Below are 15,238 nucleotides of genomic sequence, written 5' to 3'. Positions count from 1 at the left end.
CTCACACGAAGATTACGTTAGCCTACTGGCTTAGCAATTATATTGTGTAGGAGATGTTATACATATACAGCAGATCCCCGCAGTACGCCAAACTCGAAATACGCGATGTTTCCCATCTCCCATTTTTTATTGTTGAAATCAAAAGCTATCGACTATCTTCATTGGTACAACTCCAAAAAGTTGCTAGAATTACCTGCTTAAAAATTAAAAAATAAAATTTCAAAGAACAAGGAAAATAGTTTCGGATCGTGATACATGAGTAAGTATCTTTATTATAGAAGCAATGTATAATGTGTGGGAATTATTGTGTCATATTAGTTTTTTTAGGTTGTATCGAAACAATGCGCGTTTACTTAATGTCGGTGAAAACTTAGCGGAAAGTAGCTCCTTTCTGTCGTAGTGAAGGTTTATCATGGTGAATGTATTTAGGTAGTGTTAGTGAAGTTAGAATTAAGCTATAATAAGTACGCAGCACTTTCCTACTCGACTTGTCACACGACTCGGTTTTATTTCTCTCACACATGTATTAAATGACGCTTTTCGTCTTAAGCGGAAGTAGTTGTTAGATTGACAGCAGAAATGACATTTCGTTATTGTCCATGTCCAACAAGTGATAAAATATTAGATGGGTAACGGGTCGGAGTTGTGTGAATGTGGCTTTCCTGTGACCAATTGATATGAAATAAACGTTTGATATGAACTTGCAACTATATGAAACGCATATCATAAGCATTGATATGAAATACGAAATGCATTTCAAGACCGGCGAAGTATGCCATTCACATGGCAAAGTGGCTTGTTAAACCCTGTATGATTGCAAATCTCTTTTCATCGACTGAAAATATTCCTCAATGAAGTGCAATAAGGTTGAAATCTTCCCTTATATGATTCAAAACCCTGTAAAGCCAAAAAAAGCCAGAAATGGAGGGCCTACACCCCTTTAGGTTATTGTATCTATAAAAAAGCAGAAATAAATAAATAAAATTTTTGTGTTTTGTGTTAGATGCTAAAATACTCACAATCTATAATGATTCGCCTATTTGGTAAATATAAGTCATTCATAAACCAGAAACGGTATGACTTAATTCAGTGGTCGGAAAACTTCTTAGAGCAAAGAGTCAAATACAAATACACATGGAATGAGTTTTAAAGAGAAGGATAGAGGACGATAAAGGAAGAATCGTCGGAAAGGAAAAAATAAAGGAAGAATTGATAGAAAATAAGCTGTTGCTGGACGTGAAAGATTTGATTCCGTTAAGTGGTTTTCTGAGAGGTCAATGATATAAATCACTATGTATGAGTGTAACCGATAATCAACACGACATGCTTCTGCAGCGCTGCGTTTTTGCTTCAACTGCACAGTGCATTAGTATGATAGCAGTATGGTCTGTATGTGTTCATAAAAATTGACATTATAATTTAAACCGATGCAAATGTCAATCAAAATCGAATTACATAACACTGCCAATTATTATAAGGGTTTCCCCTATCCAATTTTTATGTCACAAGCTTTCTATCATAGGATTTCTGAAATTTTGCTGTACAAAAATCGAAATAATTCAGGACCATTAAACGTACTAACCAGTTATTTTTGCTATATTATTCTTCTTTATCGGCATAAAAACTTCAAGAGGTCTGCCATTGCTGGCTTTGTTTGACTTTATTTTCACTTTAGCTGGATTGTGAGTTTTGCTTACGGTATATTAACGATTGGAAGTGGTTTCGTCGCGTGAAGACACGGTTAGTTTTCCGTGCTTATTATTAATCTATGTACTCAATGCACAAAAGTGTCTGTTTTAGTATTGTCAACCATCCGATGATTCAGATAAAAATTTTGTATGAAGCTAACATTTTGGATCGAGATGTAGTTGTGTGTAATAAGTTTGAATTATAGTCATTTCCCGAGTTGCGAGAATAATGCGTACAACTTTTTTGTAATTTTCATTTATATTCTCGTATATATTTTGTATTAAACGTTTGAATACTTATTTGAACGTAACAAAGCACATTAAAAATAGATATTTCAATGTGTTCAACAATGAAAATACAAGTTTGCTTAAATTAATTTATTTCATAATACAGTGTATCGTGATATTGGAAGTGTTTAAAATTTTAAGCCAGACAAAATTTCACGAATTGTCAATATTTAATAATTAGCATAACTCGAATTCGCATAACTCAAGAAAATACAGTAATCGACACAAATGAGCGCAACGACTATACAACGATCCCAAGTTCTCACTGTTCTTATGGAAAATTTGGACAATGCTTAGAATTTGTCATAATATGTTCATGAATCAGTAATAAGGTTTGATTTAAATTATAATTTGTGCTTAAAGTTTAACAAGCATGGCACGGGATGATCATTTTACACGAAGAGCCACAATAAAAGTGCCAAAAAAGCTGCGCGTGATTCGCGAACCGCACTTTGACGTCCACTGACCGAGTAGGTCATTGTGCCAAGAACTAGATAACGAAAAAGAATAATCATGAACTATTCAGAAAACACGAATCAAACTTCGTATTTCCTCGACTATTGGTATATTACACATTTGTTCGGAAGAAAACGTGAAAATTCATGCAATTTTTTCCTGGCGTTCTTTATTGTTATAGAAACGAATGTTGGATAGTGCTAATGACGATGTTTTGGTGTAACAGTATTTGACATTCGTAGCCGAAGTTTTGTTGAAACTGAGCAGGCGCATTACGGTAGCACCAAACCGTTCATTCCAATATACTTCAGAATACATGAATTCTGTAGAATGAATTACAGCGAAGTGTTATTTTCGAGTTGTTTTTTTACGAAAGCAATTCTAATAAAACGATCGCTTTGTTTGACTAATATATTTTATACATGGATTTACGCATATTCGTAGTGGTTGAATGATTACAGTCAAAACCCGAGTTACGCGGTTCTCGATTTACGCGGATTTAAACAATTAGACATTTCGCGGAGTTTTGTATGGTATATACAATTTTAAATTCGAAATTAAAAAAAAGTAACATTTCATTGTTACAAAAATGAATTTCCATAACACTTTATTGCAATTGTTGAAATAAACGTAAATTTGAATGTAATTTGTAACGTGGAAATATGTATTCGATCCCTTAATATGACATATAAACGATTAACGTTTTAAAGGAAACTAGAGATACGCGGATATTTGAGATGTATTTTGTGTAGGCAACTTTTACTTCAAATTCTCGAGCTGAAGCATGTTAAAGATGATGACCATATGAAATTTGATGAGTCAATTATGTTGGAAATACTACTTTAACAAAGTGATGGGTGTATTTTAAACTGAAATGGGTGGTTTAATAACGGCTTAACAACTGGTGAAGAACTGAAAGTGTTAAACTGTTTTTTAGAGGGTGTGCAAAAATCATGCTTTAATATTGACCTATATCTCAACTATTCTATGTGCTTAGAGCTTGCAACTATCCAACGTGCGGTTTTAAAAGGAAGCTAAGAACCCTTGGTCGATTTACAAGATCTTTGATATTGTAACGACAGCAAATCATCTGTAAATTGAATGTTTTTCTTGCTTTATTGATCTTTTGTCTTTGGATTTTTTCTTGAAAGATCTGTTTATTTTTTGAAGTCGAAAGCCGATAAGAAGAACGATAACCCCGGGGCCAGTAGTTATATTGAGTGAAATGTTACTGCGGTCGTATTTCTGCAATAATTATTCCAAAACCTTCTAAAATAGAACCAATTTTAATCACTTCACATCAGGCACTTCAATTCTGAACACAGTACGCGTTGCCACAGCCGTGTCGTAATACGGAAACTCTATGCCTCAATTGAAAAATGCTAAAGTTTCGCTATTAATTCTTCCAAAAACTGTATACTTTGTCCAGAGGTATTTATGTTCACGGTTTGGAAAGCAGTTGGACTTAAATGTATTTTTTAAATATTCATTTATTTTTACGACGTTTAAATCGACGTTTACATTTTTTGATTGAATATTCAAAACTTCATCTAGCCGTTGCTGGATTCCGTGTTAGATGTGTATTAGGTGAGATTTGAATCCCAGCTGGACTGGTTGACAGTTAAATTTTTTAATATTGAATCTAGCAAACAGCAACAAAAATATGAGATTAAAGAAAATAAGGAAGGAAAGCTCCTTCGTTAAAACCCCAACTTTATTTAATTTTTTTGTGATGTTTTGTAAAATTGAATATTTTGAAATCTGCCTATGTCAACGCATGGTAAAATCAAATTTAAACCGTTACTTAAAGTTCCAGCTTTCACCCCTTTTGTATATTACAGCAGCAAAGAAACAGAATTCCTACTCCTACATCTGCCAACAAATAAGCAATCTAAAGCAATTCTCCCGTTTTCACCAACTTCCTCTTTTCTATCATCTATTCTGCAATTCCTAACATGCTCCGCTTTCCTTTTTATGTGAAACGTTACGCTCGACGTGAAAAGGTTAAAACTAAAAAAAAAGTAAAAATAAATATCGCAAGGCGTTAATATCTTTGATGATTGCTTAACGATTGTTTGCCACAACTTTACAGAACATGTACAGAACATGTACGATGAAGACGTAAACAAACGTTTTTTGCATAAATGTATGCTTGTAAAAAAGTCGAAAATACCGACAAAAGCAAAGAAAACATGTTGTATTAATTACTTATGGTATTTATGGACCCGGTAGAGTATTGGTAGCAGCGCCGGTCTTCACACAACAGGACAAGTCCAAAATCACATTCGGACCAATCCCCCGTTCGCAGGACTTTACTATCCGGCTACGGGTGCTTTAAGTTTACATTAGTTTACTTAAGTGTGAAGCAGTCAAATATTTATTGTAGTTATATATATTTAAAACGGAAAAACAGATTGATACAACAGAAAACACACTAATGAAATCTTAGAACCATTTCCATGTAAGTTATCACACTACTGTTTAATTTTGCTTAACTTAATTTTATCAAACTTTATGTTTTGCACTCTTAACAGAACCTATGTTTGCTCCTTAATTCGTGATTGATTGTCCAACTCCTCATTTACCTAAAAGGAATCTTGAATAGTACATAATCGTGGCATTCTATTCAAAAGCAATAAAAATCGGAGACATCGGTTGATTATATTATTACAATAAGATATACTAATTCAATATAAAACACAATGGTGGTAATTGCAAAACTCTCTATTTCATTAGTTTAGACATGATTTATAAAATCTTATATCAAACTGTGTAGTAGTTTTAAAATTGTTTTATATGTTAACCGGATTGAAAAATGTACCCTTTTCATTGCGCTCTACGCTATTTTTGCGTTTTTTTTCTTTCATTGGAGGGAGTTCCCAGTTTGTGCAAATAAATTTCTTTATATTTATAATGTCAATTATAAAATATCTGTGTAAAACATTTAACTAACGAAATAACTGAGACACTGAGACAATTACATCGTTTCAATAGTTTATTATTAGTACAAGTTAGCTTACATCTAGTTCATATCATGCTTAAACTGATAACTTTCTTATCTGGTTATCAAATAAACATGATCTATACATATAAACGGTATACCTAGACATGTTTTTTTTGCCAGTAAGCATAGTAAACATTCGATTCATAATCTATTTGAAGCAGATTTACGCAGTTATACAAGGGAATGTTCTTAAAAACTTCTTCGCTTAGACATATTTAATGATTTAATGAGAAGTTTGTTAATTTGAACGCATGTTGATGTTTACATCAAGTAATAATGATGTATTTACAGTATCAAATTGATTCTGCAGATTATTGTTTATTTGTTTTTGTTCATTCTGAGCTACCATCTGTTACCAACCAATTAATGAAAATTGTATTTGTGTTTATCCCAATCATTTGATTATCCTCGCTATTAGCTACAGACCTGAATATGAGCCTATTATTGTTTGTTATTTTTTGAATAACAAATCACATACATTCGTTTATTGTTCGACCTGCGCTTACCTTTTTTAAATAATGTTGTATTTGTATGTTGTTTGTTGTATATTGTGTATGTATAACACGTACATGTTGCTGGCTTTAAAGTTGATTATTACGGAATATGTAGTTAAACATATGGCATATATGCATAAGAGGATTTGTAATAAATATATCATACTGAAGAGAAAAAAGCGTAAGCTTGAAAATTGCATAACTTTCACGCCTTACTCAGTTGGATTATTTTGCCTTTACAAAAGAGATGTATACGACGATCGAAAAGTTCAAATACACGTTCTAAACATGGTACAAAATCTGGTAATTTTTTTTTAGTTTGTGTTTTATTGTGGAGTCTAAGAAATTTTTGACCAGAAGGCATTTTTTGTCCAATTCTATTTCTCCTCCTAAGACGATTCAGAGACTGGAGCCAACAATCTTCTCTAGAATCTTAGTTTTATAGTACACGGCACGTTGTATTCTTCAACAAAAATTAACGATTTTAACAAATACAGAAACTACTCTAAAAAACCATCCCGATTGCAACCGAAAGCAATTCATATTGGTTCTAGGAATGATGTTTCACATTTTAGGCTACACCCGATTATTTTACATATCGTGTGATTTTTACCACACGAACTCCTTAGTTTTTATTATCAGCGTACCAAGAGAAAATCGTATTGTGCTCGATCCAATCTCTTTAACTCCAAAAGAACAACTGATAAAATGTCAAATTGATTCATTTTCTTAAGTGTATATGACCAGTTAATATTGATACCAATTTTAATACAGAATAACTACATAGCGCATACCTACTTGACGATGATAATGTGTATCTAACAGCGTGTAATTGTGATGTCACGAAATTTGTCGAGTAATATGTTTATTTCATCATTATTGCCTAATGGCCGTTATAATATAATTAATAAATAAATAAATAAATAAATAAATAAAATGTATACTTCATCAAATATGCATATCAGCTATGATAAAAGAGTGATGACAGTTGTTCAAAAGAAGTTGACTATTGTGTTAATCATTTGGACAGAGTAGCTTACGCCGTCTGCCGTGTGTACAAGTGGTAGACAGTGGTGGCAAGTCCAAGAGTCGGTTGTTATGATCATGTGGACAGTTGTGTTCTGGACTGTTAAACCCTGTATGTAAGCTCTCTTCTAAAGATAGCCGGACACGCTAGCTACAAGTATCCAGCTACATTTGACGTCTGCAGATTTCCATTGTTCTCTCGTCGCCGGCTTGTATCCCAGATATGCGGGATACGAGCCAGCGATGCAGCTGATAGCTCAGCGACCACGAGGTTATGCTAGTCGGGTTAACGACTTGATGCATGTTCGGTGAGAAGATAATTCGCGGATTTGAATTTCCGCCGTTGAAACCGGCATTTTGAAACCGAGCATTGTTATGATTTTTCCAATTGTTATGATTTAACAGGAGCATTACGGCGAGTATTATTGAATGTATGTTATTTGTTAAACACAGTATACACACAAACGCTGCCGATGCATTTCAAGGCCACACTACAGTTTACCAACCAATTTTTGCATGTTTTATATGGGAAATTATTGCGTGGAAGTAATTTCGTAAATAATACACTTGGTTAGCGCAGAGCACTGTTTACCTTTGAACATTGAAAGAACTTGTAAAGAATTCCCCGTTAATTGTATTTCTAACCAGGTAAAGTCGCTAGATGAAACAAAATAACATATTAAAATAATCGCATACTGCGGAAACTTGTATACACATCACATAACTGTGTTCGTCTATACAAGAATGTTTTCTTCAAAATTTAATAGATTCGAGAGTAAGTAGTAATTACAACTTGTATAACTAAGTGTTAATAGTTTGTTAAAAAGAAGAATTCATTATTATTGAAGACGTCATCGGATCCATCAACTTTCAACATAAATCAACAATCAACATAAACACACCGACATGTCGCTTGACCGACGATTGACAGCCACAGCGGCAGCGACCGCAGAAGGCCCGAAAACGTTAGCTACTTGTAGCTGCACCTACGTCCATGAACCATGAACTACGTCCATTGTAGAACAAAGGAAAATCGCTGGCTGTCAAATGTAGTTGGCTACTTGTAGCTAGCGTGTCCGGCTACCTTAAGGGCAGGAGATATCATTTGTTTAGTGAGCTGATATCCGTACAGTTATCGTTTTTTGTGATGTCTCATTTTGTAGAGCCGGTCCCGATCTCGAATATCCTCGGTCGGAATCGGTGCACTACGAATACCGAAGCGAATGCGTAAATCCATGATGCATCACCTGTTATGATGCATTTAATCTTTTCTTTGTAGTCCACTAACATTGTTTGGCATACTTCCACGCGACGACTTTTTTCGAAGAAATTCAATGTTTTCGGTACCAGTCGAGCTTTGACGCGCAATCACACTAATGATGAAAGCAAAAAAATAATAAACCGTCAACTTCAGTATTCATTTCTTTAACGCGTGTCGTTTGAGATCGAATGTCAACTTATTTATTGCAAAGAATAGTATATACAGGGAGCTCCCAAGATACGCCATTATAGCGGACCGCTATAACCTGGGAAAAATCAGCGCATCTCGAATTTCCGCGTAAGTGGAGTCCGGGAGTAAAATCGTTCATACTTCAAAGTTAGATAGCTGACTTCCTTCTCTGCACTTAATTTATCCAACAAAACAGGCTACATTTTCATAGAATATATAAAAATAAACTTAATACTAATATTTTATGTGACAAAGGTAGCTTTTAGACCAATTTTTCACCTATTGCCTAGATTTTGTGCTATAAACTAACTCAGCTGTCAAATTTCCAAAAAAATGCGTATAAGAGGAAGCGTGTATCTCGGGGACTACCTGTACAGATGTGAAGATGTACACATATACAGGGTGAGATGAACTGCAACTAAATTCAGACTGCTGTTAGTTATCAGCTTAGGCTGATTTCTAAACCTATCGTCTGCAAGCTGTCGAATCTCTTCCAGTGATACCTCATTATGTTGTTTACAAGCGCATCAAAGTATTTTATTGAAGATTCAATCAGAAAAAAACGTGATGGACTTCAAGCGAGATTGCGTAATTGCTTTATATTTTGGCGGAAAACCCCAAGTTAACTAATCTTTTGTGTATCGTACCATCGCTTGTTACCGTGATACTAATAGCGAAGCCCGACGTCAAGGAAGTGGACAAAAAAAAACAGCAACATCACCAGAATCGGATCGGAGATCGGAAAGTGAAGAAGCGGCTTGAACGTAATCTGCGTCGCAGTGGCCCACAAATGGCTCGTGAGCTGAACATATCGCAATATGCCATTTGGAAAGTAATAAAAATGAACATGGACTAAAGCCTTTGAAGTTCCAAAAAGTGCAAGATCTGACCGATGCACAAAAAAAAAGACTCACAAGAGACAAAGAGTTGCTTCGCTTGGCCGAAAGTGGTGAACTACCGAATTTGGTTTTCTCTGACAAGAAACCATTCGTTATCTAGCAGTTTCTGAATAAACAAAATGATCGTGTTTACTTGCCTGAGAGGTCAGCAGAAAATTTGCAACTTGGGTTGGCCTCCAGAACTCAAAAGCCGGTCATGGTGATGGTGGCCGCCATAACCGCCGATGGTCGCCCACCGCTCTTATTCATCGACCGTGGGTTGAAAATAAATACAATCTTTTCCCGAGTTACGCGAATAATGCGTGCCAGAGAAATTCGCGTAACTCGGATTCCCTTTATAATATCGTTTGTAATTAGTATTCAGCGATCGATTTCTTCTTTTCACGTAACGAAGCACATTCATAATTGATATTTTTACGTTAATTTCGACAATTATAGTAAATTATTTGCAAAATTAAAGTTTTTAATAGCAACATGTAAGGAATTTTCGGGAAAATTTTAAATTTGACAAATACAAACTTCAATTCCACATAAAAAGTTACACGAGCTGTCAAACTTTTGGGATTCGCGTATCTGGAATACACGTAACTCGAGTGTCGCGTAACTCGAGAAAAGACTGTACGCAAATCTTTCGCGAAAATATTTTGGAGGGAGCTCTGAGCTCCTGAGCACGCAAACATTTTGGCCGCAGATCATGGACATTCCAACAGGACTCATCACTCGCTGCCCAAGAATGGTTACGAAATGAGATTTCTCGCTTTATTTCCACCGCACAATGGCCACTAAAATCACCAGATACCAATCCGTTGGATTATTGTGCCTGGGAAAATAAGGTTTGTACTAAAAATTACCAAAGTGTCGATCACCTCAAGCAAGCGCTTCGCCGATAATGGGCCAAATTACGGCAGAGCCACTTTTGGGCTGCATGCGATAGCTTCATCGGCCGACTAAAGGCCATTATTCGTGCCAAAGGTGGATAATTCGAACAAATCTGAATTGATTATGAAATTTGATGTTATTTCAGATATTTTTTTGCTTTCATTCATTCAAATAAAAAAAAACACAAAATATATGAAGTTTTTGTTGCAGTTTTTTCATCTCACCCTGTATACGTAATCTTGGTTAAAATATTTGTTTTATAGAGCAGCAGCACGTATCAGGACTAAAAGTATGGTTTAGTTATTCAGAGAAGGATTAGAAAAATTCACGCTATTCACGAATAAATTTGAAAATTGGAGAAAAAAAAGGTAGAGTTGATTGATTGAAACAGATTATTCAAATTTGTGAACATAACATTTGAATGTTGGGTAAACTTTGAGCGATACGAACTTAATAGCGATACGAAATTTTTATCACCTCATTCATTGTTGTAAAGGATATACGATTTGTGGTAGGAACGTACTTTCAGACGAAACTGATTTTCCTTCCGTAATAATACAATCTGCTGTATTGTACAATAATATGTCATGCAATATTTGTTTGCTATTTATGTAGCAAATTGAAAACTTTAAGTCTAAACTACATTTATTGAAGAGTGTTAAATCTTTACACAGCTTGCTGCTGAATATTTACGTAGGAGGACTGTCTTGTATGACCTTGTTGTTCTGTTAGACCGCCCTGCTTCATACATGAAAAGCCTAGGATTGAGCCATCAAGAAGATCTTTTATTCTTATTCTGTGCCGTAGTAGGGTACAATTAGCTTGTCACCAGTGTATAGTTGTTCCACAGACAAAAGAGCAAGCGTTGTCTCATGAATAAAAGAATCTCCATGTAAAGGTACTTCACATTTGTTCTGCACCTTAGCTGTAAGGACTTTCGGCAGTACTCAAGAACATTGTTTCCTGTATCGTGCTTCTATGGTAATGCTTGCTTGGGTGGCTATTATGATTGTGTTTGGTATGGCATGCAATTTATTGTTGACTTTGCCTTAAAATTCCGCTTTTAACCTTTTCTATGAACAAATATAAAATTCATGTTCCAAATTGCATAAACAGATTTCTCATGCCCATTGTGCATGTTATATTGTAGGTTCATCATTTTCACGAAAAACATTGACCATAGTTCATTTCCTGTATGGTTTTATTGCTTGTTGTAGATTTCCTCTACTATATGATAATAACAAAATATGCCATCTAATTACACTTAACTTAACTTAAAAAAATTGTGACTTTTCATGACTTGAATTGCCGCAATTCCTGCCGGGTTGTATATCGGTTTATGTTTGTAAACATTCGGCCAAACATTTAATATATCATTGATTCAAATGCACGCAAATTAATGAAGAGTCTTATCACTCACATTTTAAATAAATTGGAATGGTTTTCTGGCTGCATTTAATCCACACGCCGTTAAGAGTATGTAAAATAAACAAACATAATCATTTAGTGCTTAGGTACGATTTTGTTGCTTAGGTATCAGTGTATTTTTGTACATTTGTACAGTAATATTTATAATAAATCCTCAGCTGATATTTGTAACATATACTAAGGGCGTTAGATGGTCATATTTGTGCGTTACATGGTTATTTAGAGGCAGAATTATGACGTTTGCCTTTTATGTAACAAATAAAAAAAAACAACATATACATAAATAAAATGTAAATAAATTAGCGAATATTAAGAATCATAAATAGATGAATTGTAATTTGATTTTGTGAAAATTTGTCTAATATTTAAGGAGGCACCCGGTTCATATCAGGCCTTGGGTCATCGAAAATTCGGTTCCGTTCTCGTTCCATGGACGACACTTGCCGTTGTACTCTGCGATTTGCTGTTCGTAGTCCAGAGTTGATGGAGAAGCTGCAGCGTGGCTGGGAGGTATCGCAACCTAGATGTTGTCCGATCGAGGTAATTGACACTGGCCTTGGCATAGACATTACGCAGGGACTGATATTACCACTTATTGGCATGGGAGCCGAGTTGGTAACAGTAACAATAGGAGATGTGACAGTGGTGGGAGCGCATTGTTGATTGGTTCGCTGATGCAGAGTACCTCCAGCGTCCGTTAAACCATCGCAGTTTCGACGCGACCGATGCCGGTTGTAGTGATTGTTGCAGTAATGGCGATGTTGACGATAGTGGTGATGATGGTGATGCCCGGATCGATTTTGCTGCCCAAGCACCTGACGATTGTTACGACGCTGATAGCTATTATCATATATACTACAGTTCTGTAAAAAAGGATGAAAGAGAAAAGGGCATGAATGTTCTGCATGCAAATTGATGGGACGCTATGAAGCATAAACAAACAATTAATAAGAATGCGCGTGTCGCAAGGGTAATTGTTAGGGGCGTGTAAAAGGAAAAGGATGGTCACAAAATGTAAGCATTAAATGTTGCTACTTACAGACGATGACGAGGCTATGATTGCAGCCTTTTGGCACTGTGGAAGGAAAACAAGTAATATAGAAGCGTGAGATTGGCAATAAATAAATAAAGTGTTCCGTGAAAAAGCGTTGCTCGCGAAGTGCTGGTTTAAATATAAGATTTTATTTTAATTTTAATTTACAAATATGTGAGATGGAACATGAAGCCTAACTGATAGTTATGCATTATTTACTTTGCGAGTCAGAATGGCCTTATTATGTAATTATTTTTGAAATGTTTTTTTTTTTACCAATCCTATAGTGTAATTACTGCACGGTACGGTAAGGATGGGATTAGGTACCAGTTCGGCTGCATAGATGTCTGGTTTTCTGTCACTACCATATCAGCAGGCCGCCATTATTCCAAAATAATATTTCTATTCGTTTTAAAAAGTTACCCCAATTTCGATTACCTTATCATGTTAATACAGAAATCATGATAACATGAGCAAATGTGAATCTAAAAGGATGAGTTTTTAATACATTGTATGAATTTTATTATCAACATGTTTCTATATTTTCGTTAGAAAGAGGATTACTGTAATGTTTGCATTACAAATGAACAAGTTTCGGCTGGTGATGGAAGTATAGAAAAAAAAAAACAGATAACCGCTGTAATAAAACAAATAGTTTGCATAATGCGCAGATTCTGCATTTTTTAGCCTTCAAAATTAAAAGTGACGCTCTATCGAGCGTTGCAACCTTTACAAAAATCTATGTGAAGATTAAAAAAATGGTTACCTTACTTGAATGCCTTAAAATTAATGTTGTAGATACTTTGAAGGTTAGTTCAAGCATTCTCTATTAATCTCATGGTGGACATTGTAAGGGTTGGCTATCTTCGTTTATCTTAATACAATCTATGCTCGCCTATGACAGTGGTTTGAGACCGAGATAAAAAAATCACATTTTTATTCGTGTTAGACTTCTTCCGTGGGTTTAAAACCCGTGAAGGAATAAAACTTCCGGGGGACACTTCGTATCCCTCAACCCCTATCTAGGGTTAGCCATATTGCAATGAATATTTTTTTTTCATTGTTCATTTATCACAGAAGGACCTGCTTGGGGAACGTGATGGGGTATTCATCAGCGCTCATCATCTCGGTGGAAGATGTAAAGCAATCGGTCTTTGCACCGGTTCTAACCATCCAGTGTCAAGTAGGTCTTGGATATTATTAAAGCTTCAAGATTGCGACAATATAAAATGTAAAGATACAATCACCTATCACCTACAATGTAAAAGCAAAAAAAGCAAAACCCGTCAAGATTTTTGTGTTTTTGCTATCCCAATCATCATTGTATCGATGTATCAGGACGCTAATTCTTCAGTTAACATAAAAGGTCGACATACTTATTCGTACTAACAAGGTCATAAGGTACATAACATACACATTGGCGTACATAAGGTCTTAATATGTTAGTACAAAAAGCTTGACTTTTCTAAAATAACTACTACTGATGCTATCCGTCCTATTCAAAATAAGCATAACGACTAGTCTGTTAGCGACATAGGGTTTTATGTAAAATGTTCGATAAGCTGGCATGGCTACCTACAATATCTAATATTAGCTGATTCTAGCTAACCAACATAATGAACCAAGTAAAAACTGTAGCAAATGCAAAATTTGATAGTTAAAGAATAAATTAAATTAATGACGAAATGTGTTGCAATCATAAATGCACACGTAACGAGAACGCTGTTGAGGTATGCTTTTTGGCTAAGCAACATAGAAGAGTTAACGAAAACCAATTGTCCTTCGGAAAGGGATGCATAGAAAAGAGGGTAGAAAAAAGTTCTCTGGTCGAAGTATATAAACATTCGTAAACATTTGTAGACTGTCGTCTGACAGATTTGTGACTACGTTCGATATGTAGTCAGAGCCAGCGGAGAGTAAATAAAATTTGGTAGGGGCGAAATTTTCATAACAAAATTGGGTGTACATTTATGCCTACTCCCTTGATTCATCCATTTTTTTCTATTCCTCACTGTCTGTATGCATATTTATGGAAGTTTCCGGCTTATGTACCAAGCACATATCTACGTAGGAACTCCAGTTACTGTATGTAGTTACTGTATGTGTGTAGTATGCTATGCGATTTTACGTTAAAGTACGCCGAAGGAGCCGAGGTAAAAAATAAAAAAGACTGGTACTGCAGCAATCAATGAAAAAACACCGATTTAAGCACAACATTTGCAGAGACTCATCTTAAAAAATGTGGATTATAACCACTGGTGGAGGTCTAACCAGAAATCGTCTGCAATTTCTCTACATTTAAGTAACCTTAGTCACAAGGATTGAATTTGCATTTCTACATTTTATCACTCTTATTCTCATCCTGATAAATAAAAAATCTCTAAGGCAAACGCTTTACAAGTTTTTGCTATTTGCGATGCTCACTTCGTTCGCTTGTGGTTGCTAGGTGCCAGGCCAGGCGAATGACAATTAACATGTGTACATAATTATATAGAAATATGTATAGAAACAGCACTGATATTATTTGCACAACGTCGCATGACTTAGAGGGACCACGCTTTGGACACACAGCCTTTACTTGAAAACATTTCTA

At 35.2% G+C, this 15,238-nt stretch overlaps 1 protein-coding gene across 1 annotated transcript in view; it reads right to left on the bottom strand.

Annotated features, from left to right (window-relative positions):
* Positions 1–11,977: 11,977 nt before the first annotated feature.
* LOC128713658 (dopamine receptor 2) overlaps positions 11,978–15,238 on the bottom strand; it is a 28,565-nt gene continuing 25,304 nt past the window's right edge. Inside the window, exons 3-4 of the mRNA XM_053808524.1 lie at positions 12,652–12,687; positions 11,978–12,475 (exon numbers count right to left, since the gene is read on the bottom strand). Coding sequence (XP_053664499.1) covers positions 11,978–12,475; positions 12,652–12,687 — 534 coding nt within the window. The remainder of the gene's footprint in view (positions 12,476–12,651; positions 12,688–15,238) is intronic.

This window comes from Anopheles marshallii, chromosome X (genome assembly GCF_943734725.1).
Source record: "Anopheles marshallii chromosome X, idAnoMarsDA_429_01, whole genome shotgun sequence".
NCBI classification, from domain to species: Eukaryota; Metazoa; Arthropoda; class Insecta; order Diptera; family Culicidae; genus Anopheles; species Anopheles marshallii.
This window is presented reverse-complemented; position numbering and strand designations above follow the sequence as displayed.